This window comes from Sinocyclocheilus grahami, unplaced genomic scaffold (genome assembly GCF_001515645.1).
Source record: "Sinocyclocheilus grahami isolate Dianchi unplaced genomic scaffold, SAMN03320097.WGS_v1.1 scaffold451.1, whole genome shotgun sequence".
NCBI lineage: Eukaryota > Metazoa > Chordata > Actinopteri > Cypriniformes > Cyprinidae > Sinocyclocheilus > Sinocyclocheilus grahami.
The window spans coordinates 599,147-624,127 of record NW_015505630.1 but is presented as its reverse complement, the minus strand read 5'-3'; the positions used below and the strand labels follow the sequence as shown (position 1 = coordinate 624,127).

The 24,981-nt window shown below is 36.2% G+C and overlaps 1 protein-coding gene across 1 annotated transcript in view; it reads right to left on the bottom strand.

The window, feature by feature from the left end:
• LOC107552451 (C-Jun-amino-terminal kinase-interacting protein 3-like) overlaps positions 1-24,942 on the bottom strand; it is a 33,202-nt gene extending 8,260 nt beyond the window's left edge. Inside the window, exons 1-19 of the mRNA XM_016234333.1 lie at positions 24,022-24,942; positions 18,508-18,628; positions 18,339-18,409; positions 17,895-17,983; positions 17,638-17,648; positions 14,023-14,046; positions 12,988-13,090; positions 12,675-12,793; positions 12,167-12,178; positions 10,980-10,997; positions 10,482-10,539; positions 10,244-10,396; positions 8,949-9,006; positions 6,398-6,546; positions 4,733-4,789; positions 4,367-4,537; positions 3,119-3,278; positions 2,067-2,117; positions 27-113 (exon numbers count right to left, since the gene is read on the bottom strand). Of these exons, the coding sequence (XP_016089819.1) occupies positions 27-113; positions 2,067-2,117; positions 3,119-3,278; positions 4,367-4,537; positions 4,733-4,789; positions 6,398-6,546; positions 8,949-9,006; positions 10,244-10,396; positions 10,482-10,539; positions 10,980-10,997; positions 12,167-12,178; positions 12,675-12,793; positions 12,988-13,090; positions 14,023-14,046; positions 17,638-17,648; positions 17,895-17,983; positions 18,339-18,409; positions 18,508-18,628; positions 24,022-24,321 (1,812 nt within the window). The 5' untranslated portion in view covers positions 24,322-24,942. The remainder of the gene's footprint in view (positions 1-26; positions 114-2,066; positions 2,118-3,118; positions 3,279-4,366; positions 4,538-4,732; positions 4,790-6,397; positions 6,547-8,948; positions 9,007-10,243; positions 10,397-10,481; positions 10,540-10,979; positions 10,998-12,166; positions 12,179-12,674; positions 12,794-12,987; positions 13,091-14,022; positions 14,047-17,637; positions 17,649-17,894; positions 17,984-18,338; positions 18,410-18,507; positions 18,629-24,021) is intronic.
• Positions 24,943-24,981: the final 39 nt, after the last annotated feature.

Genomic DNA, 24,981 nt, shown 5'->3' with positions numbered 1-24,981 from the left:
CCTTTAAGCATGTGTGTATCTTTTACCTTCCTGTTGGGGTCTTTCTCCACTAGAGGACGGCAGTAAACTGGCACAGGGACATTTTTCAAGCGATTATCCTCTTTCTCATTGGTCTGTGAGGACACAGGAAGACAGTGATGTTCACAAGGCCTTTGTCAATAAGATCACTGCCACACACTACAAGCAGAAAATGCCATACTCAGAGCTCCCATCATGCCTTGGTTAAGATTGCCTTGATCCAGGGCAGACAGAGAAAGGGGAAACCAAGAACAGCAAACCAGAGAAGCAGCTCAAAGTCTGTTAGAGGGTTACTAGGCAGACGCATGCGCAATGACATTCAATCTACTGTATAGTCAGCAAATGCCACCGAGAGACAGAGAGAGCAGCAAATCATGATCAAGTGTTTCTAAGATGGAGGAAGGTTTGATACGGACGAGCATATCATGTTACACAACACTGACAAAATAGGCTTTCTTACCATCTGAATTCATTTACTTTCATCTAAGACTATGTTCTCTGTATATGATTAAATATTGGAATGTGATTGTATTAAAATGAGCTTTCGTTACATTTTAGACATATGGAATTTGTTTGAAAGTGTTGTTACCTGTTCAACTAAACTCTGCTTACATACTAGATCAGAATAACCATTTATCTTTATTATCTTTACAAAGGCAACCCTTGTGAAAAAGAATTATTTTTTAGCATATTTTTAATTCATACCTTTTATTGATTTTGAAATATGGTTAAACTATTCTGCCAAACGTACTGACAAGCAGGTATGGCAAACTATAAACTAAATGTTAAATATGCTTCAATATAATTTCTACTGAAACCTGTGTCATGTATTTAAATACATTTGCAATTTCACATTTGTAATGATGAAGTTGCCATTTAGTACATTTAAAATATATTAACATGAAATGTAATACTGAATAACACACTACAGTTAGAATTATAATCAAGTACTTCACATGTGCTATAGTAGACAGTCAAAATAAGTGTATGTCTTTAAAGCACAAAAAAGATTATTAAAATGATTTAAAATGTACTTTAAAGTAAAACTTTTAAAAGAGAACTTCAGTGTGCCAAGAAACAGTGTTCTCTCTTTATTAAGTACACTATTACACCTAAGTAGCCTTTTTTTAAATTGTGAATATTATATAATCTGTAAGTACAGTTTTTTTTTTTAAATATACTTTTTCACAAGGGACCAAACTATTTACATTAAATTGTAATAGTAATCAATTATGGCCATTGAATTGCTGACTTTATTAATACGTAAAATGTTGAACGGAAAGAAATATATATTTTAAACCCATTGCCTATTACATGAAATCATAACATATGACATATATGAGCTTTTTAAATTTCAGTTAATTAGTTAACATATAGCTAGCTAATTTTTTTTACATAATTTAATGTAACATTATTAAAAAGCTAAATAAAGTTACATTTAGCAGAAAGGTGGCCTTTTCACACAATATAGTAATATTATAAAAAGTTTTGTCTTATTTAGTCAAAATCCAAAGGTACTCTTACAAAACAGTACTTTGGCGATACCATGGTACAACAGTGGTAACAGATGGTAATATTATGGTATTTACTACTCCAATATACTATTGCATATCAAATGCTGAATGATTACCATATTCACGGACCACTGTATTTGAATTACAAATTGATACATGGTACTACATTTACATTTCAGGTTGTCTTGCAATAATGCTGACTTATAAATTATGATGACTGGCACATTTATATCCGTCTAGGTTGTATGCGACTGTAAAATCAGCAAAATGTCTAAAATGCAGTAAGTATTGTGTTAACTTGATAGTGTTAGCAAAACAATCGGAAAGCATGACGACAGCTACTGTATAAATACCAGAGGTTTTATTCCTAAAGATATATTCAACGTAGCAAAGACGTTATTTTCTGCTATATCAGTTTTCTGCTGCGTCTACGCTCTATGATTTGCTGACTGAGGCTGAGTCGCGCTATAGGGCCGGGATTTAAAGGGACAGGGTGGGAGAGGTGCATGCTGGTCCTCTGCCGCTCAGACTTGCCTGCGTCCTCTTCGCTGTGGCATCTTGAGCACTTTCCGCCTGGGAGCCGTTCTGTGGGAGAACACAGTTAGAGCCACGGCGACACTGACAAACACACGGTCACCGTGGCAACCCTAACACTGTTGCCACTCCAGAAACCAGCACAACGTGGACTAGTTAACTAGTCCCATAAAACAAAACGAAAAAACAATTCCAGACTAACCAGTGCCATTACTAAGACAATGGCAACAAGCACACAGTCATGGCTATGCTGCTGTGTCACACACGCGAGAATTCAGATGAATGATGTGGCACTGAACATGTTAAACCATTTATAATAGTTAAAAGAGGTGCCAAGTTGTTAGCTGCACAAAACGCTAAACGCGTTGTATTTTTCTTCACATTTTACTGTCTGCAGCTTTGCAGCAAAATGAGCAAAGATAGTAAGCAAACATTCACTTTTCTGTCTCTCTAATATAGTGTTAGGAAGCCTAAACTATTTTAGCTAAATAGCTAAATAGTTGCACGGTTCATGTAAATAAACAATTCACTGATAAAATTAACAAATCACATTGCAAACACAATTGCAAAACAATTCATTGTTCAGCATAGTTTATATATATATATATATATATATATATATATATTAAGTATACATACTATTAGAGTATTTATTAATATTTTGGATATTTCAGTTTTCTTTTTTTTCTTTTTTTCAATTTTCATTTTAATTTTCGCTCAAGTTTAAATTTTGTTGAGTTTTTGTTATTTTATTTGAAAAATGTAAATGTTCATATTTACCTTTAATTTATTTTATGTTTTTTAATTCATTTTAGTGCTTCAGCCTATTTATTTAAAATTATTTTATTTTATTTCAGTTTATTTCAGTAGTCTTTTATAATAATTTATAAAACATTTATACTGTATGCTTTATACTTGGTGCATTTGGGTCCATATTTACTTTATTTTTTCTCTTCTATTTGACTTCCTGACAAAACAGAGCCACTTCAGTTTTTAGGTGGATATAAAAATCTTAGAGTTCAAGGGTCAAGGGTCAACATAAGGGCAGATACCTGTTTCAATCGGGACGGGACACTCCAGCCACAGGTCTGCATGGGGCCGTCCTTCCGGCGCATGTGCTCGCGCACCTGCCGGTACTGCTCTCGACGCTGCTCTCTGCGTGTACAGAGCGCAGAATCGCTGAGGAGAGACGCAACACCATTACTGGGCAGTCTACAGGGCGAAGAGAAAGAGAGAGGGAGCAGTCAGCGAAAGAGCGAGAGAACCAGCCAGCCAGCCCAGGCCAAAATTAAATGCCAGACACACTGCGTCATGTGTTATATTTCATTTACATTTATGCATTTGGCAGGTGCTATTTAATGCTAATGGAGTGCGAGGGAAGCAGACTTAAAAAAATTATATTTGATATGTATATGTTGATGTGATCTGATGTTTTAAAATGTTAATGTGTAAAAATGTTCTGACGGATAAAACAATGAATGCATAAAACATATACATTTATTCACTTGGCAGCAGTGTTACTATTCTTTACTAAAAGTAAACTAATTTTTATAAATAAACTAAACTTTACTAAAACTAATCATTTTCGTTAATTGAAAAAGCTGAAATAAAATAAAATAACTAACTTAAAAACACAAAACTTTAAAAAACTAACTCAAAAAACTTAAATGAAAATTAGAAATGTTGCCTCTGCAACTAACTGAAATAAAATAAGTGGAAGTACTAAAAATACAAAAACTAAAGGTAAAATAAAAATGATTTAACCTAAAAAGAAATATAAAGCAAAACTAAAATGAAACCTGAAAATATAAAAATAAAAGCTAATTAAAAATATAAATAAATATTATAACCATTTATGAATAATACTAAAATAACATTTTTATGGCTTTATCTAAAAAATAATACAGTAATCATTATGCATGTTCCCTGAGAACTAAACCCCACAACCTAAATTAAGTATTCAATAAATGCTAAAAAAGCAGGTTTTCTTTTAGAGATAATGTTAGAATTAAGTCTGTAGTTTTTATTATTAGTTTTATTTAAAGCAATAGAAGCCTATGCTATTTCCTTGCTTGGATAACCCAAGTAAACGTGTGAGTGAGTGTGCAACAGCTAACAGTCAAATGCAGCATTAGCACACAGCATTTAGCAGGAGTCAGCTTGCCTGAGCAACAGAAAGAGAGAGAACAGACATGGGGGACAGAGGAAGAGGGAGGACAAACAGACAGCTACAATGTGTGGATGAGGATGTGAGGACAGATGGAACAAAGACACAGTCAGGTATGCATGTTTCCTCTCACTCTTCCGGCATGAACTCCAGTATGCAGCTGGAGGTGGAGATCTGGCACATGGTTTGGGAGCGTCTCTGGTTGTAGCCAGCAGGAGAGGGAGACTTGTAGTGAATGTTGACACTGGTGTACAGCCGTTTCACTGGAGGAGGGCTCGCAGATGAACTAAAAAGGCGTGCAAAGCTGGAGAAAGACACAGAGCAAAGTGAGCAGGTAAAGTAATGGGAAAACAGGTCAAATGTAAATGATAAAATTAGTAATAAAACTACTTGAACATCATTAAGATATTTCAGCTGTGTCAAATCATTCCCCTTTCTTACATACTGATTTAAGAGATAAAAACAAAAACAAAATGTCTAAACCTGCTGGAATACTCACAACTGCCAGATTATGGACTTCTTTTTCTCTGGTAGAGGAGGACTCTCTCGAGATGCCCTGTGGAAGTGAAATAGACAAAGTGAAAATGAAGCCTGCACTGTAAAATAAGTTTTTAGATAAGACTGTAAAAATGCTTGAGTGAAAACCTGTTTATTGGTTAACTGTACATTACCGTATATATAGTGTTGAGAATTGTAAATAGCATTATAATTATGATGTAGCATTATATATATATGAAATAGCATTACATATAATTTTACTGTAAAAAAATTTTTTACAGTATTTTTTATTTTTTATAGAAAGTATAAATTGACATGTAACTTACAGCTACAATTAATACAGTACTCAACAAGAAAATACATGTACTCAAAGTAAATGATTGTAAAAAAGGTCTCAGTTAGCTTAACGCAGTACATGTTGGTGTTTTTTAAATTATATAATAAATAAAAAGAAAACAGATAGAATAGAAAAAGAATAGAGCATGCTAGTGTTAGAGACCCTTTTGTTGCTTTTGTTAATTGTATAATAAAGAAAAAGAAAACAAATAGATACAAAAAGATTAGAGAAGCTAGTGTGTGTGTTTTTTTTAAGAAAACAAGCAGTTAGTAAATGAATAGAGTGCAAGTCTAAAAGGGGCACTTTTTATTAAAGAATAGAATTAGAATAGAGAGTGCTTGAGTTAGAGGGTCAAATGAAGATGGAAGAGATGTGTTTTTAGACGATTCTTGAAGATGGCCTGAGTTGGGCAGGTCATTCCACCAGGAGGGAACAGTTAATTTAAAAGTCTGAGAAAGTGATTTTGTGCCTCTTTGGGATGAACAATAAAGAGACGTTCACTTCATTCAGGATTGCCCAAACTCGGTCCTGGAGGGCCGGTGTCCTGCAGAATTTAGCTCCAACTTGCCTCAACATACCTGCCTTCAAGTTTCTAGTATGCCTAGTAAGAGCTTGATTAGCTGGTTAGGTGTGTTTAATTGGGGTTGGAGCTAAATTCTTCAGGACACCGGCCCTCCAGGACTGAGTTTGGACAGCCCTGCTCTAGAGGCACATAAGTCTGAAGTAATACATTTAGGTAAAGGGGTGCAGAGCCACTGGTGGTTTTGTAGGCAAACATTAATGCTTTTAATTTTATGCGAGCAGCTATTGGTAGCCAGTGAAAATTGATAAACAGAGGTGTTTATTATTATTAATAATAGTGTTTTGTTTTTATTTACACTACCAATCAAAAGGCTGCATTTATTTGATCAAAAACACATTAAAACAGTAATATTGTGAAATATTATTACAATTTAAAATAACTTATTCCCGTGATGTCAAAGCTGAATTTTCAGCAGTCATTACTCCAGTCTTCAGTGTCACATGATCCGTCAGAAATCATTCTAATACTGATTTGGCATTTGGGAAACATTATTATCAGTTGTGCTGTGTATGTTATCATTTATGTACATTAGAGTGTTTTGTAACATTTTATGTTACATTACAATGCATTCGTGCGTTTGTCCTCCCCTATCGACCAGGTTTTTATGAGTATTGTATTGATAAAGTTATTTAGATGTTCAAATGTCTGAGATTTTGTTTACATGCATTGATGCCAGATAAAAGTAGTGTCTGAATCAGAGTTGATTTGGATGTGAGATTTTATGTTTATGGCTGCTTCTCCCTCACCTGATCATCTCGGTCCAGCGCACAGCTTCCTGAAGCTCCATCAGTCTTTCCTTGTACTGGTTGCGCTCCATCAGCACACGGGCCATCTCTACACGTGTGAACCTTCGTCTCTGCGTCATGGCCACATCGTCCTGCAGTGGAGATGAGTACTGCACCACAGAGCCACACAGAACAGAGCAGCACCACAAAACACGGCAGCAGTGAAGCGAAGGTTAGTGCATCAGGCCTTCAGCATTTCACAGCATCAAATATAAGGTTACTAAAACATTGTGAGAAGGTTAAAGGTTCACTGCGCATAGCATTTTAATTAAAAACTGTTAGAGCAAAACAAAGCAAGGCCTGTAGAAGTGATTGGTAATAAAGTTTCTCATGTCTAACCACTGACTGTGTTTACAACTTTATTTAATGTTACACTTTAAAAATCTAATTTAAAGGGATAGCTCACCAAAAATGAAAATTACCCCATGATTTACTCATCTAGGTGTATATGACTTTCTTCTTTCAGACAAATACTGTACAATCCGAGTTATATTAAAAAAGGTCCTGGCTCTTCCAAGCTTTATAATGTCAGAGAATGGCTGTTGAGATTCCAATAAAGTGCATCCATCCATCTTAAAAAGTACTCCACATGGCTCCGGGGGGTTAATAAAGGCCTACTGAAGTGAGTCGATGTGTTTTTGTAAGAAAAATATCCATATTTAAAACTTTATGAAACATAATTTCTAGCTTGTTTCGTATATGCACATAAAAGAGTTTTACGTTCCAGCGGATGAAGTGGGACGTAGGTGTAGCGCAAGGTCCGTTGAGAAGTGAAGAACGCAGAATCGCAGTGGAGAGAGCAAAACAAAACACCGGTCATGAATTAAAGGGGTGGTTCATTGCGATTTCACTTTTTAACATGTGTAATGTTGCTGTTTGAGCATAAACAATATCTGCAAAGTTACGAAGCTGAAAGTTCAATGCAAACGGAGATATCGTCTTTTAAAATTCTGGCAGTTTAATGCCTACAAAAACGGCTCATTGGGACTACAAGAAGTTACTTCCCGGGTTCATGACATCACAAACCCTGATAAACCCCGCCCTCTGGAAAAGGCAGCAAAGGGGGCGGGGCCATGCTGCACTGCTTTAGAGAAGAGGAAGAGAAAACTAGGTGCACATAAAAATCTATTCATATATGAATCACGATTCTGCCTTCTAACGATTCTAATGGATTCACAAGTTTCAAAATCAATGTTCTAAAGCAGCGGTTCTCAATACTGTTCCTCGCGTCCCCCTGCTCTGCACACGCTCTGCATCTCTCTCTCTCTCTCTCTCATTCAGCTCAGCTATAACAATGAACTGTTCCAAATATACACTTATGTTCACATACTATAGCTATGAGAAGTTTTTAACATGGACGCATGTGCAGTTGCCGTACTGTTTTAAAGCTTTAATCAGGATAAAAACCGTATATTAAAAGCTAACATAAGCAGTAGCATTTACAAATAACAGCGTATCTAAAAGTATGAGACAACAACAACAAAAAAAACACTTAGGCCTACCATTAAAAGTCGTGCTTGCACAGGTTCTGCGCAATCCTCTTCACTAATATCCTCTGCGTCTCAATCAGGCTCAAACTGATAAGCGATATTAACGACGCCGTTGTTTACAATACAACCGGAGCACATGCCGCTGAGGTGAGGGGCAGGACGTTTAGACACGCACTAGAGGCAGTTTAGCCAATCACAACACACTGGGCTAGCTAACCAATCAGAGCCCATCGCCTATTTCCAAGGGAGGGGCTTCATAAAAGAAGGAAATGATCAGTGCGTTTTTCAGAGAAGGGACAGAGCGGTGTGGAATAAAGGTAAATTATGTGAAAAATAATGTGTTTTTTAAAAAAACTAAGCATTAACACATGTTAGACTGCACCCCATAAACACAATCAATCCTAGGAAAAAAACAGTGAACCACCCCTTTAAAAGTACAAAACTAGGATTTGTAAAGAAAAACGTCAGAGGATTTCGATATAAGCCAAGAGGAGACTGGTTTTCCTTTGCTATAATCAAAAATTGGTTCTCACGAGACTAGCATATTCTCACCGGAGCTTATGCTACGCCAACGTCATCCACTGGAAAGCAACTCTCGTGTATGAACATACAACAGTTAGCGGAAGCTAGAGATTATGGTTTATAAAGTTTTAAATATGGATATTATGGTCACATACACTTAGGATGGCTTGAGGGTGAGTAAATCATGGGGTAATTTTCCATTTTCAAAGGTCATAAATGGTTTAATATGGTATAAGGAAAAACATTATTTGGTTATTTAAGACTTTAGAGCTCTGTTCCAAAACCTAGTGAGCATGATTTTTTTCATCACAGTGCATTCTGGGATTGCCTTCTCCATGGAGGATACTGCATATACCATGCTGCCATTGAACTGAGTTAAAACAAGGTGTTTTTGGAGAAAACATAATTAAGTTACTACCTGTTTACATCAGTGAGGCAGCTCACTACTTTTTGGAGCAGAGAAATTAGTGCTTGAAATGAGACTGAAGTGTTTGACTTACATCCTCTCCGCCTTCATCTTTAGAGTCCTGAGATAGTCCTAAAACTTCAGCTCTCAACCTTTAATCAAAGGGAGACATTCAAACTTTAATTAGATTGGAGTCACAGAGACTTTTAGACTCACAGAGACTCTTAAAAAGACCATGAGCCACTTTCGGACACACAGAATGCATTTTTGCATTCCACTGTGCTGTTTTTCTATTGTCTATGTCAGCTGTCTCAAACTCAACTCCTGGAGGGCCACAGCTCTGCACAGTTTTGCTCCAACCCAAATCAAACACACCTGATCCAGCTAATCAAGGTCTTCAGGATTACTAGAAACTAGAAAAGCAGGTGTGAGTTGGAGCTGGTTGGAGCTAAACTCTGCAGAGCTGTGGCCCTCCAGTAATTGAGTTTGAGACCACAGGTCTATGTCAGTGGTTCCTATCCTGGGGGGTCTCGACCCTCACTAGGAATCGCTAAAGATTTATAAGGGGTCCCCAAGCTCACGCTAGTTTTGAGGGTTACAAATAGATATGAAACAGTTACAGTTTGATGACAAACCACAATAAAATTCCAGACAGTTAGTATTACCGTTACACCTCTAACATCTTAAAAACTTTTTTTTTTAAATGGGGTCATTAAAATTTTTTACTGTTAAAATAGGGGTCCCCTGTGAAAAAGGTTGGGAACCACTGATCTATGTAAACATCCACTAAATGGACATATTTGAGTGTCACATATTTTTCAGTGCCTCGCACATGACAAGGCATTCTAAATGCTAAAATAAAAAAATTAAAAACGGGTCTCAAAACCTTTGCATTTTCTGCCCATTCCACTGCTCATGTCATCCTGGATTAAACTCATGTTAGTGGTAGTTTAAAACAAGGCCGTAAATAATATTTTTTATTTTGAAATATGCACGCATTCACAACAAAGGCTCTGTTAATGTTTCTTGTCTTGTCTTAATCAGTGACGAAATACATAAATCATATAAATGATAAATGAGTTGTTAGAGCACAGAGACAGACCAGCCTAAAAATATAACCTTTTCACCTTTTTGTTATCCTAACAACACAGAAAATGACATGTAATAGAGTGCAGAGGTGCATAATTAATATCAAATATTAGGGAGAGGAGGTGGCGGGACGAAATGGCCATATCTCATTATTGGGGGAACTTGTCCCCCTCAATGTCTATGGTGGTTTTGGCCCTGAATTAAAATGGTTTTTAAGGACCAATCTTAAAATCTGTCAACAAACGTCAATGTTGTGACAGAAAAATACAGTGGAAACAAACACAGGCAAAAGTTCCAGACCTCTTTAGCTCCTCCTCCAGTTCTTTCACTCTCTGGTCCACTTTGCTCTTGGACTGTTTCACTGTTTCCAGCTCTTCCCGGAGAACTTCCTGTTCACTCGACAGCTCATCTACTTTAGCAATCAGGTCATTCTTCACAATATTCAGGGCATTCCTACAGATAGCAAAGGATTCCATTATAACCTGTAGACGCATACATGGACAAATACACACACATTCTGTCTTTCTTTCCCGCTTACTTGGTCTCCAGTAGTTTTTTGTTCTCTGTTAGCAGATTTTCCACCTCTTTCCCCATGCCTGTGGGATATACAGTGTTAGCAAGTGTAAAGACCACCATAATCTCAGATAAACAGACTAAGGGACAGCTGATTCAAAACTACATCACGAATGTTTGAAATTACATCACAATCACAATTGCAGTACATTTATTACTGTAGTAGCTATTTAAAAATAAGTCAGTCAAATCTTCTCTTTATTGAGACAGTAAACAATGACCTTTAAGGGTTTTATTTGCAAGACATCTAAAGGGGTATAATCCAATCTGAATTGATAATATGATTCATATGAGCCGCAAAGCCATGCATTCGAAAGCACAGCACTGAGCAGCTGAAGTTAATAGGATTAGAAGAGCAGAAGCACAGGACAACATCTCACCAAAGCATAGCTACAAATAAGAAAAGTATCACAATGTCCTACTGAAAATAACACGAGGGGGAAAAGGAGGCTATGAGCCTTACCAAAGAAATCATCCCGGACTGAAATAGAGAGCCAAGGAGGAGACAGAAGGAAAGTGGTGAGGAAGGAGGAGGCAGCCAAATGACAGGAGGAGTAAAGATATGAGTGTGAAGACAGAAGAGAAGATTAAAAGAGGAAGATAATGATGGAAGTAAAAAAAAAAAGATTAAATAAAAAAAAAAAGATTAAGAGAAGAGAGAAAAACAAATGTACAGGTACATGTTAGATATTTATCATCACACACATACAAATGTGCACGTACACACACACACACACACACACACACACACACACACACGCACACACCTGATAATTACATTATAAAGCAAAATTAATAAAACAAAATGATCAGCTGTTACTATTACATAGAAAAGTATTTTTTAATATATCAAGACCTTTAAATATATTACACTTTTCAGGGACTGCCTTTAACAATTACAAAATAGCTATTTATTAAAGACATGCCCATATACATTCAAAGGTCAGGGGTCAGTAAAATAATGCTAATGCTCAACAATACTCAACAAAGCTGCATTTATTTGATCAGAAATACAGTAAAACAGCAATGATGTTTCACAATATTAATATTTAAAAGTACTGTTTTCTACTTTAATATATTTTTAAATGTAATTTATTCCTGTGATGACACCGCTGGATATTCATCACCATTACTCCAGTCTTCAGCGTCACATGATCCTTCAGAAATCATTCTAATATGATTTGCTGCTCAGGAAACATTTCTTGTCATTATTAATGCTGAAAAGAGTTTTTGCTGCTTATAATGTTTGTGGAAATTGTGGTACAATTTTTTTCAGGATTCTTTGATGAATAGAAAGTTCAAAAGAGCAACATTTAATGCATAAAATATACATTTTGTAACAGTATAAATGTCTTCACTGTAACTGTTGATCAATTAAAAACCCTTGGTGAACAAACGTACTCATTTCTTTGAAAAAATACAAATCTTTCTGACCCCAGACTTTTGAACAGAAGTGTATTTGTAAGTGTTTTAATGTTTGTTTTTTGTAAATTTTTTAATGTCATGTGATTCTGAGTTACAGTTTAATGTGGTCTTTAAAGTAATACGACTAATTGTGTTTTATGTGGATGTTAAATCCATGCAAAAGTCATGAACAGCAAAAAAGAATGAGAACTAAAAATACCAATCAATCAGTGATCAGATACACACCTGAGAATTCCCCTAGGGGCGTGGCCGAGAGAAGCACACACAGGAAGGAAGCACAGAGAGGGGTCAGGGGTCAGTGAGTGAGACGGCCAATCAAAAGAAAGATCCACCTTCACACTGAGATAAACAAATCAACAGCTCTACCTTGATAATGAAACAAAACAAATCAGAAAACTGCCAACATAAATAACGGGAATTACTCAAATGAAACAATTCAGGATAACTTCAGCAGGCCAAAATGTGCTTATGGGCAGGAGATACAGCCATGAAGCAAGCATGATATCCCAAGAGACTTTGCTTTGGGGATACATCCAGCAGTGTGGCTTTCTGACAAAAGGCATGCAGTTTAAAATGCAGGGAAGAAAGGCCCTTAGCCACCATATGCTTAGCAATGGTACTTAAAATATAATCAGAAAATGAAAAATCATTGATCTTAAATGCAGGTTACCTTGGAGAAACCGTCAATCAACTGCGGAGGTAAAATGTTCAGTAAATGAACTATAAAGCTTACCGAGAAGTTCGGCTCCTGCGTCCACATCACCGATTATGTCAGACTTGGCGTCTTTGATCTCATGGTACAGAGAGTCTGTGTTGATGCCGAATGCCTCATTCACTATGCCCTGAGAAGGACTTCAAAGGAACAAGAGCTTTCGTCATTATTTCTGTGGTTTTTGAATCCTTTATATTACACAAAGCTACTTTCTAAATAGCGGGTTTAATGATTTATAACTTTAACTTCGATGGTCCGTTTGTATTGTATTGATCGGGTATTTTGTTCTTTTTATTCAGTATTTAATATTTGTGAATGATGTGTATCTGTCTACCTGTTTCCTCCTCCGAAGATTCGAGGGTCCAAGCACATTTCTAGCTCTGGTGTTGAGTCTATAATTTCCAGAAACTCTGACCATTCATCACTACTGCCCATACCTACAGACAAACCCACAGACAATCATTTTCCTGTAATGAAAAATGTGACTTCTGCAGTCTGTAGAATGCACACAAATGCCTTATGCCTTAATTTGACATTGTGAAATCGTGTTAGTATGGATTTAATCAATGCACATGAAATGTCAGAACAAAGTGTTTCTTTACTTAGAACGCAAGTGACTGGGGCGGTTTCCAGTATTGGCCAACTAATATATCAGCAAGGCTGATAAATCGGCTGATATCTGACAAATTTTAATTACTAGCATCAGCTATATACTAGGATTACAGAAAAAAAAGGAGAATATTTATTACTTGTCAAGTTCAAATTATTGCTATTATTATATGATCAAATTATTATTATATGATTCATTTTCAAAAAATAAGTATTTAAAATGAATTAAATACTTAGTAAATATTATCTAAAAAAATATTAAAATTATTAATTTTACTGAAAGAATGCTGTGAATGTGCTATTTACCATCTTTACATTTTCTTTAAAAAATATATATAGTACTGTTCAAAAGTTTGGAGTCAGTAAGACGTAAAACACTTCTATTCAGTAAGGATGCATTAAATTGACTGTGTAAAAGTGACTGTAAATACTTTATATTGTTACAAAAAATCTATTTCAAATAATAGGAAATACTGTATTTATTGTATTTTTGTTCAAATAAATGCATCCTTGGTGACCATAAGAGACTTCCTTTAAAAACATACAAAAATCTTGCTGACCCCAAACATTTCAACGGCAATATGTTAACATATATTGATATAACAGGTTTCTCAGTCTCTGACTCCAAGACTGCTAAACTGAGTATTTGAGTGGACGGCAGGTTCATTTTTTTATTGTAAAGGAGTAAAATGGGAGACAAAAGGACGGCAGGGGGACACAAGGGTTTAGGGAACTGTCAGAGATTGTGGGGCATTTTTACCTTTTCCTCCTGTTGTGTCGTGGACTGCAGAGACACACAGCAGCACAAGCACAGAAAGAAAGAAAGAGAAAGAAGGTGAACACATGCAGACTCACAAACACAGTTACACAATACTGACACAGGACATAACGTTACATTACATACAGTATACAGTATGTATAAATAGATGGAACTGACTGTTTCTGCAGGTATCATCAAATGTAATTTAATGCCTTTACATTTTTTAATGACATACACAACCCATATATATATACAGTATATATATATATATATATATATTCAAAGCTGAATTTGTATAAATGTAATTGGTAGTGTAAATGTTATTTATTCTGAAGCAATATTTTCAGTCCTCTTTATCCATTCTTACTTACTGAAATCAACATATTTGTGCTATTTGCCCACTTAAATTGATTTCCAAGGTTTTGTTTTACCTAAAAAAGGGTAATTTAATCTTAATCTTATAAAATGTTTGTGTTATCTTTCATATAAAATTCTTAAATTTCATTAATGAATTTAATTATTATAATAAGACACAATCAGGCTGTTACCAATCAATTAAAATCAGTATCAACAAAATTCATCTTTCCACAGCAGAAGAAACAGAAGCAGCTGGATTGGCATTTAGATGCATCTACACAGACAGTTTAATGAAGCTCAAATGTACCATGAATGCAATTACATTGCAAAATTACAACTGCATTAATAATGTTATGAGCTTAGTGTTTTAAATCATTTTTAATATCTGTTGCAAATTAGCTTAAAAGGGAAATGTATATAAATAATTTCAATTAATTAAACTTAATTATAATTATTTATATCAGCTGCCAGTAGTATCTGTAGCAAAATTAACATTACAATCAACCAATCTGTTCATTCAGTGAACATTCAGTGTAGATTCGTATCAACTCTAAGAAATGTTATTTTCATGGCCACAGAAAATATTTTTCTTATAGTACTAATGCATTAGAGCATGTAACAAGATCATGAATCATTTCAGTGACATTGATTTGCAAGCAGTGACAGAATCAAAAACTCACGTAATTTGAGCACAAAAGCTTTATTAACTAAACACTAACACATAACTAGTCCAACAAACATATACACACACACTCACACATACATACAAAGGGGAGTTAAAGTGGATTAATGAAACTGTTAGAGAAACCAGAGAATGCCGCTCTGGAAAATTAGTCCCACTGACCACTGAGTGAAACCATCAGCGCCGTTTTACAACGGTGTCTGTCTACAGCTTATACTAAACCTCTGTTTCGTTTAGTTAAATGTATGTACGATACTTGCATAGCCTTGGCCATTAAGCGTGTGTCCAGATTAGGGGTGTTAATGGTTCTCTGTGAAAAAAATCGAACCGTACCGTTCTCCACCCACGGTTCGGCACACACTCACACCGCAGTTCAACTTAAATCCGGCTATCGCATCTGTAATATGGCTTGTTAAAAATAACATGTAAAACAGACAGAGTTTGGCTAATGTATGTTTCAGTCGATGGAAACGCATTCTGGCTTCCCAATACATTACAACAACAGCAATGGGGAAAAAAACACATGGACAATCCAGTCACTCTTTGTAAACTCTGTTATATGCTCGAATATAACCAGTCATTTATGCCGTCATCAGGATATGGAAAGTTTTACGACTCTTTGCCTTTGAACATGTTATTTTGCATATGTAACTGGATTGGGTGTTGACGCAAAACTATTAAAGATTCCTAGAACACTTATATGTTGCATAGGTATTAGCATTTAATATACACTCCTTCAGATCATCAAAATATGAATTTATAGATACCAAACATGGTATAGGTGAGGTTACATTAACTATAGTGGTTCTATCATAATCATGCATAAAACAATATACAATACAAAAGACAATATACAAGAACAGTAATAATACACACAATGACCTGGGGATATGGATGACAGAAAGGTCAAAGAAAGGTTTGTCTATGCCTTTTTTATAAGCAGTATGTGTCTGTTTCAGAGGGAATTAAGTAAGAGGGAGAATCTTTTGAGATGCCATTAAGTTGTAAAGTTTATCTGGTATGGCTAAGGTGGAAGTTGAAAAAATGCAATACTTTTAAATATGAGAGTAAACCACCCGTAGGTGGTGGCAAGTGTTAATGAGTGAACATTTGAGTCATTAGTTCAAGCGATTCATTCAGATGGCTGATTCATTCAAGAATGAAGCAAGTGCCTGTCTGTCTTTATGAATAGACGCTGAGTCATTCAGTAACGAAACACTGCTGTGTGCTGCTCAGAGATTATTGAATGATTATTACACGTTTATTGAATGACTAAAATTAATGTTAAATCTGCAGTCGTGCTGATATTCAGAAAACAGCATTTTCTTGGTCGTCTCATGTTGCTTAACTTGGCTATATCATATGTTATATATAAAAACTAAATTTTTACCACAGTATGTTTGTTCTATGAGTTTCTTTGTGTGTTGTTGTGCTCATGTGTTTTGATTTCTCCACGAGATTCTCTCACACACAGACAGGCTGCGTGAGCCTCACGATTATAGTGACCAAAATTATCACGATTATCAGTATTATCACGGTATTGTTAAAATGTGCTGGAAATTTTCCAAATGTACTGACACATAAATCACATAAACTGACACATACATTTTTATCATGATTTATCGTCAAACTGGTAGTTGTTTCATATAGTCCCCGCCGCTGTCCAAACATTCCCAGCAATTTCGCACCGACCGGAGGCAATTATAAAACTGGTTCCATGTGTATATCACACTAATGTACAAATTTTGCGACAGCAAATCAAAAAGTTATTAATTATGAAGGCACTATATTCAAAATAAACTGGTAATATTTTTCTACAGAACCATCTTTAAAAAATGTATTTCTGTACAAATAAAATGTAATGACTTTTAATGCTATTTAAGGCCTTAATTTTCGCAAAATCCATTTAATGACGTTTAATGCTTTTCAGTGCCCCGAGGAACACCTGCTGATTTATGCCGAAATTGAAATCATGATGAAATTGCAAGCAAAACCTTAATTGTCGCAATTAGGGACTGTGTAACTGGACAACCTATTATTTCATAATATGTTATTTTGTATTTCATTATAATAATGTATATATACATATGTACATATACAAAAACAAAAATATTTCTTACATTCTGTGGGTAAATGAGTGCAGCGTTCTCTCATTCAGCTCTGACATGTCAAGGTTAAACTCATAAAGCTATTTAAAAGCTCTGTATCAGATGAATAATTTAATAACATTAAAAAAATAATGTATAACTGAAGGGATTATTCTTAGGCAAAAGACATAATTTCTCACTCTCTCACAAATCTGTATCAAAATTCGAACCTGCAAGTATGTCTATGGCAACGCTTAATCAGTTGAAATCAACTGACTGTTTAAATGAAAAAAAGAAATTTGTGAAATGTGCGGAGATGTGTGTATACTCGAGTATGACTATAAGCTAGCCACAACTCTAGCTCTGACTAAGCAAGACATGACAAACTGTCACTGAGCATCATCACCTAGCGCCTAGCAACGCTGTATCCAAGACAACTGTTTCAATAATGGGCCATTCAGTTCCATCAAAATCCAAAGCATCTAATACATATGTCCAAACTGCAATACACAGTCATGATGTTCCAAAATGAGAGAATATGAGTTTGCAGGTTGAAATTCGAAGTATTTAATTCTGTTTAAAACTAATCAGAGAAATTCTTCCAACTGGTTACCAACAAAACGTGTTATTTAATAGCACAAATCAAACATGCAAAACACAAATTAATTCCAAATGCACATTCCAAACTCTTCAAGTAAATGAAGGCTTGGAATGGCCACATTATGCTAATTATATAAGTTACTCACGCCCGTCCGCAGCCTGTAGATTCAGACTGGTTGCTGCCTGTCTGTTGCATCTTTGAACGCTCAATGTGTTCCACATATGTTTGTATCATCTGAAGAAAAAGAAAAATCAAAGTCAGTGTATATGCTGAATTTTCGAGAAGTGGAGCTTTGTATTTGTAACTTTCGAGTTATTGCTAATGGTGTCTCCACAATTTCCATTATGTTTCCATTCATTTTCCATGCCAAAAAGAAATTTATCAAGATCACAATCACAAAAAGCAATTTTTAGCAGCTAATTTTTTAAATAACTAGAAAAAATTATATCCACTTTGGAAATTTCCATGAACTTTCATATTATTTCATACATTTCCATAACTTTTCCTACATTCGTTGCCATCCTTTTCCTCTTGGTTTTCCATTGTCTTGGGAACCCTGTGTTAATCTTAGTTATAAATCTGTGCTGACCTCTGTATGCCGCTGGTGAAGGGCGTTATACTCTTTCTTCATGTCTGATTCTCGTTCTTCCAGACGAGAGACTACAAGAGAGGAACATCACAAATGCATATTGCAAGAAACTCAAATCTCTGTGTCAATGTGTGTGTATGAACAAATGTAGTTAAGTGCACAGACTCACTCTGGTCAGCATAGTTCTTGGCCTTCAGCTCGAGTTGTTTTGTTTGCAGCTCCAAAGTCTCCAACATGGACTGCAACTCTTTCTTGTCTGCCTCCAAGACATCTTCATATTCAATGAACTTCTGTTAACATGCAAACACACAGCCACACAAGATCAGATCCTTTATCTTATAACCTGAATTGGATGGATGAATAGATGGATGAATGAACAGACAGAGACATCTTCATATTCAATGAACTTCTGTTAACATGCAAACACACATCCACACAAGATCAGATCCTTTATCTTATAACCTGAATTGGATGGATGAATAGATGGATGAATGAACAGACAGACAGACAGACAGACAAGATAGACAAGGGAGATAAGGCAGACAGACAGACAAGATAGACAAGGGAGATAAGGCAGACAGACAGACAGACAGACAAGACAGACAGACAGATAGACAGACAGACAGATAGACAGATATATAGATAGATAGATAGATAGATAGATATCATATATTGTCACATTGTGTGTTTATTGTCTTCATGTTTCATCTTTCAAAACATTTCTATCTTCTTTGTATTCAGTTACAGCGATAGCTGGATGTTTTTGTCCATATTAGCTATTTCCTGAAATGTCATGAGTTCTATTACTTCTGTGATGCATATGTGGGGTTTCTGCACGAATGCGTACATGTTTAGCACTCAATAATGCACACTCAGTCATGTTTTGGGCATGAATAGGAAAAATAATACTTCTCTCTAAAGAAATTTGTGAGTTATATTTGCTCAAGAATGTTTTGAGATCATTCAACATTCTGGGTTTGTTTAATACTCTGTTTGAGCATGAATGCTCAAAACTGTTAATCCACTTTTTGTTCCACATTTTTTTAATGTTTTATTTTCATGTTCAATATTATTTTAAATAGGACAAGGAAAAGAAAGAGTTAGATATGTAATAAACTGCATTTCTAAATCAGTAAAACTGCAAATATTGTCTTAAATTCTAATGATGCAAACAGTAATTTGTGGCCCTTCGCATTTTATGTGGTTTAAATGTGGCCCCCTTGGCCACTGAACCTGAGTACCCCCCTGCTACAGAGTGTGTGTATGTATAACTGAACTGACTTTCAATGCAAAATTATCCATAACCACAGTGTGAAGCACAACAGCACAAGGTCAAAAAGCATTTTTGAGAAGGAATTGTTCTTCAGATACAATACAGTCACATTTATACACAGTTACCCGGGTACATTACACACACACACACTCCAAGTGCTGTGTGTGGTGACTTTGAGCTGCAAGGATTTTAAGTGGAACACAATAGGCTCTTTCTGCAGTGCAGCCCAGCCACAACCAGCCTCCTGGAATTCAGTAATCCCAGCACTGCAAAGAAAGGGAAAAAACAAACACACTCTAACACTATTGAACTAATCATACTAGGCCAATCGTGTCATTCTAATGATTGTTTTGACTTAAATAAAGTCATTTCTAGAGTACTATATACACCCCATTTCAGAAGCATGTCTACATATGGGATTATAGAGGCATTAAATATTACGTAATGCTTTTCATAATGTAATTCCAGACTGATAATTTGAGTTCTTTCTTGCTATACCTTGACATAACAATATTTCTCATTCTGCAGTTTAATCATGAACAGCCAGTAAAGGTGAAGTGTGTATTTTCTACATCACTAGCTACACTGAATGAAATACATAAAAAGAATGAGTGTTTCAAAATAGATCTGTCTGTCTGCAAATGGTTGGCCAATAGTCACCCAAACCTCGCGACATTGAATAAGATTATATTGCAGTGTCAGGCTGGTTGGGATCCCCCCAAAATAATAAACAACGTGCAGAGTCACAGTTTACACTTTTTGGAGGAAGCAACTTAAAATCTGTTTGCACTTGTCTTGCATATTAAGCAGGGATATAAGATTTTAATATTGAATAAAATTACATGTGACAAGTTGGAGTTGAGCCAAGTGCACCTGTTATGCCACCATACATCAGAAAGATGTGAATGCCTCATGCATGTCATAAATAATCTCTATCAATTAAGATTTTATACTGTTAGATGTAATTTTTCTAAAGTTAAGTTACAGATAAAATTCTAAAATGCAAGTTTATTGTAATGATGTTAAATTAATCACTGATTTCTCCCTTGAGGATCAAGCTGTTTGACATTCAGAATATGTGTTCATATATGGATGAGTCTATATGAGAGGAAGACAGCGAGAAAAAGAGAGGTGGATGTTCTTACTGTGGCCATTATACTCTACTGCCATAATCCCACAGGATGCGAAACTAGAGAATGCTATTTACTTCCCCTCTCTCTCCCTCCATCCCTCACTATCTCACTCACTCTGTGCTCTCTGTCTGTCTCATAACATGAGAATCGGGTTACAGCGCCAGCCAGCCTCCTTCTATGAGAAAATTGATTACCCATAATCATCCTCCCTGCTCATCATCCTCCCACTTTTGTCCTCTGCACCCCAAGCACATATGTCTTTGCATTGCTGCAATAAAACAATAAAAGACCTATCCTTAACACAACCATTTTATTTTATTAATTATATTGTTTTAAGCCATAGCCGATTTCTTTCTGCACAGTAGACACAAGCCTGCTACACACAAAATTCCCTACTAGCGTCTATTATTTTTGGAGAGGTGGTTGCAACTGGGAAAATGCACAATAGATTTAAGTGAAATGTTTATTATATAGTTTATAGCATCAACATATTTTATGAGAGCATGATAAATACTGTCTAAAAATAAAAAAAGAGGAAAAAACATGCATTATTTAAAAATGCAGCTTCTTTGGAATAAAAATCGTAAAATAAAATAAAGACATTTTTTAGAAAAAAATTATAATAAAGAAAATATCTTTAAAATAAAGAAATAGATATAGAAGAATAAATAAATAAATGTGGCCGGCTTTCATGTTGAAATTCCAAGACAAAACAGAAGTAATCAAGTAATGGGTGAGAAGCATCCCTGCAATTACTATATTTCATAAGCATGTTCCTTCTCTGTAGTATCTGTGATACTGAAAAACAGCCTGTATATTCTCTTTTTTGTCCTTTCTTTCTGTCTTCTGATACAATAATCTCTGCTCTTAAAATACACTGCTCAGTTATGACAGATCTATCATCACTCACTCGCCATCATATATTCACACACTAAATCTTTACAATTGCAGCAATGACTTGCGCTTAAAGAGGAAACACACTCACGTTTTGATTGCATGGCACTTACACCGTCTAAACTCTGCTATAAAGATTAACACAACAAGAATCCCTATAATGTTCCGGCTGTGCAGTCGATAAGATAGTTACTTTTGGAAAATGTTTTGGCAATGTTAGCATGTAGTGATGATGCACGTGAAGAGTCATAAAGGGCATCTGTTTCCTGCAGCTGTCTAGTCATAGTAGCAGTGCCTGTGCTGATGCCCAAAAATGATGAGAGTGTTTGTCTGCATATTATTTATGTACAAACATGTATGAGATCATCTTTTGTAGAAGATTTAGAGATTTATTTCCTGCAAGTATAGTCAGAGCAACACATACAATTTTCATTACGGGACAAAGCAGATGGGTTACTGGAAGAACTACAGTGCATATTACAGGACTATACTTCATACTAATGTGTACAATTACTGAAATAAATTAACTTTTCCACGACATTCTAATTTATTGAGATGCACCTGTAAAAGGCCTTTTTGTATGATTCTAAAATCATCCCCCTTCGGGTTGTGGTACAAGTGTTTTTGCTGCAAAACATTTAATGATAATAATTAATAAAAAAGTAAACGTGAGAATAACTTTAATATTCTTAGTAATATTTCAAGATGGACGCTAACTGGAATCATATTAAAATGTAAGTATCAAATATGATAAAACAGGCTTTTGAGGAACATTTATTTGTACATCTCTCGATCATCATTGTGTTGCATTGCATTAGGTTATACCTCCACTATAAAAACTACAGAGCTTTGACCATAAAACTAAGCATTTAAATATCATCTTACAAAGTCATATTATTGCAAACAGAGGGAAAAAACAAACACACTCTAACACTATACATTTTAAATCCGTCTTCAGTGAACAAATCACACTCGGCTGATCATGTCATTCTAATGAGTGAAGATATAGAGTTACAATTTATATGTAAACAGTTATACTGTCATAAAAAGACCTTCACTGATTTACATTACAGGCTATCAGAATTTCATCTTACTTTTTATTCATATAAATAACAACAGCACCAAATTGCATTTGTTTTTTTTGTTTTGTTTCTAAGCTGGGCCTTTGAATAAAATTGAGGTGTTTACTTAAAGGGGTCATATGACGTTGCTAAAAATAACATTATTTTGTGTATTTGGTGTAATGAAATGTGTTTATGCGGTTTAAGGTTTAAAAAACACATTATTTTCCACATACTGTACATTATTGTTTCTCCTCTATGCCCCGCCTTTCTGTAACGCCTCGATTTTTACAAAGCTCATCGTTCTGAAAAGCGATGTGTGCACTGATTGGCCAGCTATCCAGTGTGTTGTGATTGGCCGAATACCTCAAGCATGAGACGGAAATGTTACGCCCCTTAGCATATTGTGATGCCTTGTCCTGGCCGGAGCGACGAGACAAAAACATTAAAACCCATTATAAACGAGGCATTTGTTGCATCCAGTGGGGACATAATTACTGATTATAATGACTTATAGCCTACTGTCTACAGTCCTCTATAAAATGTGCTGCACACATCTGAATATTTGGGTTGAACTGTTCTGGAACTGTGTTGTAAATACAACTTAACCACTGATTTCTAGTCGTGTCCTCTTTTGGAAGGCCAAACAAAGTAGTTTCACTTTCACAACGAAACACACAGCGCCTTCACGACATGGCGGCAGCAACAACAATACTACAGCGAGAATAAAAGTTACGCCTTCTTTCTTTGCATGAACATTTGGGAGGTGTTATGCAAATCTTCCCACATCGTGAGGTAGATATGTGGGGGCGTGTTAGAACGAGCCGTTTTATGTAGGTGTGACTGACTCTTAACTTTTATAAAGAATATCTATATATATCTCAAAATTTGGATTTGAGACTTTAATCTTTGCAACTTTACAGATCTTCTTTATGCACCAAGAGCTTGTAACACTCCAAAGAGAAAGAAAAAATAGAAATCACATCATATGACCCCCTTTAAGAGTGAGCTCCATATCCTCACTATAAAAGTCTACATAAAACACAAAAATACAGAACATAAAACACATATGCAAGCCTCTTTGTTTTGGGGTTTTAGATTTTTTGGGTTTTATAAACTCAACAAAATGGATTTTTCTGACTATTATTTCATATGCCAGGCTTTACGGGGTTAAAGAGCCAGTGTCAGTGTTCGCAGGGCTCTTGTAAATGTTTACACAGACACATTATGATCAAATAATACAAACGCTCTTGTTTGAATAGGACATTGTATGAAGAGAATGATGGGATGTGTGATGAGATGAAAATATTATTATAATTTACCTCCTCCGCCTGTTTGCGCAGCGCTTTCTCCCGCTCATACTGCGTGATGAGTTGCTCGTTGTCCTCCTTGAGAAGTTCCAGCTCCACCTCGTGCTCCTGGTTCTCCGTTAACACCGAGTCGAGGTTCTCCAGGACGTTCACCACCAGCGGCATCAGCTCCTTCACCACCTCCTCATCGTAGCTCTTGATGAGGCGCTCGAACTCCCGGTAAATGCTGCTGGCCAGGCCCGACACCCGCTCTGACATGACAGACACTGTCCCATAATCGTCCTGGTACACCACCTCGTCCAGCTCCATCATCCTGGCGGCGTCTGATCGAAACTCGTTATTAGAGAAAGAATAAACAGTAAACCGGCGACACGAATCGAAATGGCGAAATGGCTTCTATGAATTCATGACAATGTCATCAGGTGCACATGATGCCACTTCGCTCCACGGCCCGATTCCACCAGCAACAGCCGTGTTTCGGGACGTACGGCCGTTTAATATTCAATATCTGTTGATCAGACGGAGCGCTCGCGAGGGGCCGAGCCCTCTTCCCCGCCCGTGCTCCTGCGCCACGGTGTCGGCAGCTCGATCACACGCGCCTCGCTGCTACTCGGTGATTCTCCGGTTGCGTCCGTCTCGTCGCTGCACTGGAGCGGAATCCATCTCATCACATCACGCCCAACGAGCGTCTGTCTGACGATGCACCTGCCTCTCAGCAGCCGCAGCCCGCGAGCCCAGCCGTTACTGAAAAATCAATGGAGGGAGATAAAAACGAATAGAAATAAATAAGGGAATAAATAGCTACCGTGCAATATGCCTGCGGGCTCTCGTTGTTATTGACAATCGGATATTGCTTTTCTATGTCAGACTGGTCATTTTTGGCATTACACATCAATCCGGTGGTTGACAGACAGGGCGGCGGGGGTTCGTGATGCTCTCTCTGTCTCTCTCTCTCTCTCTGTCTCTCTCTCT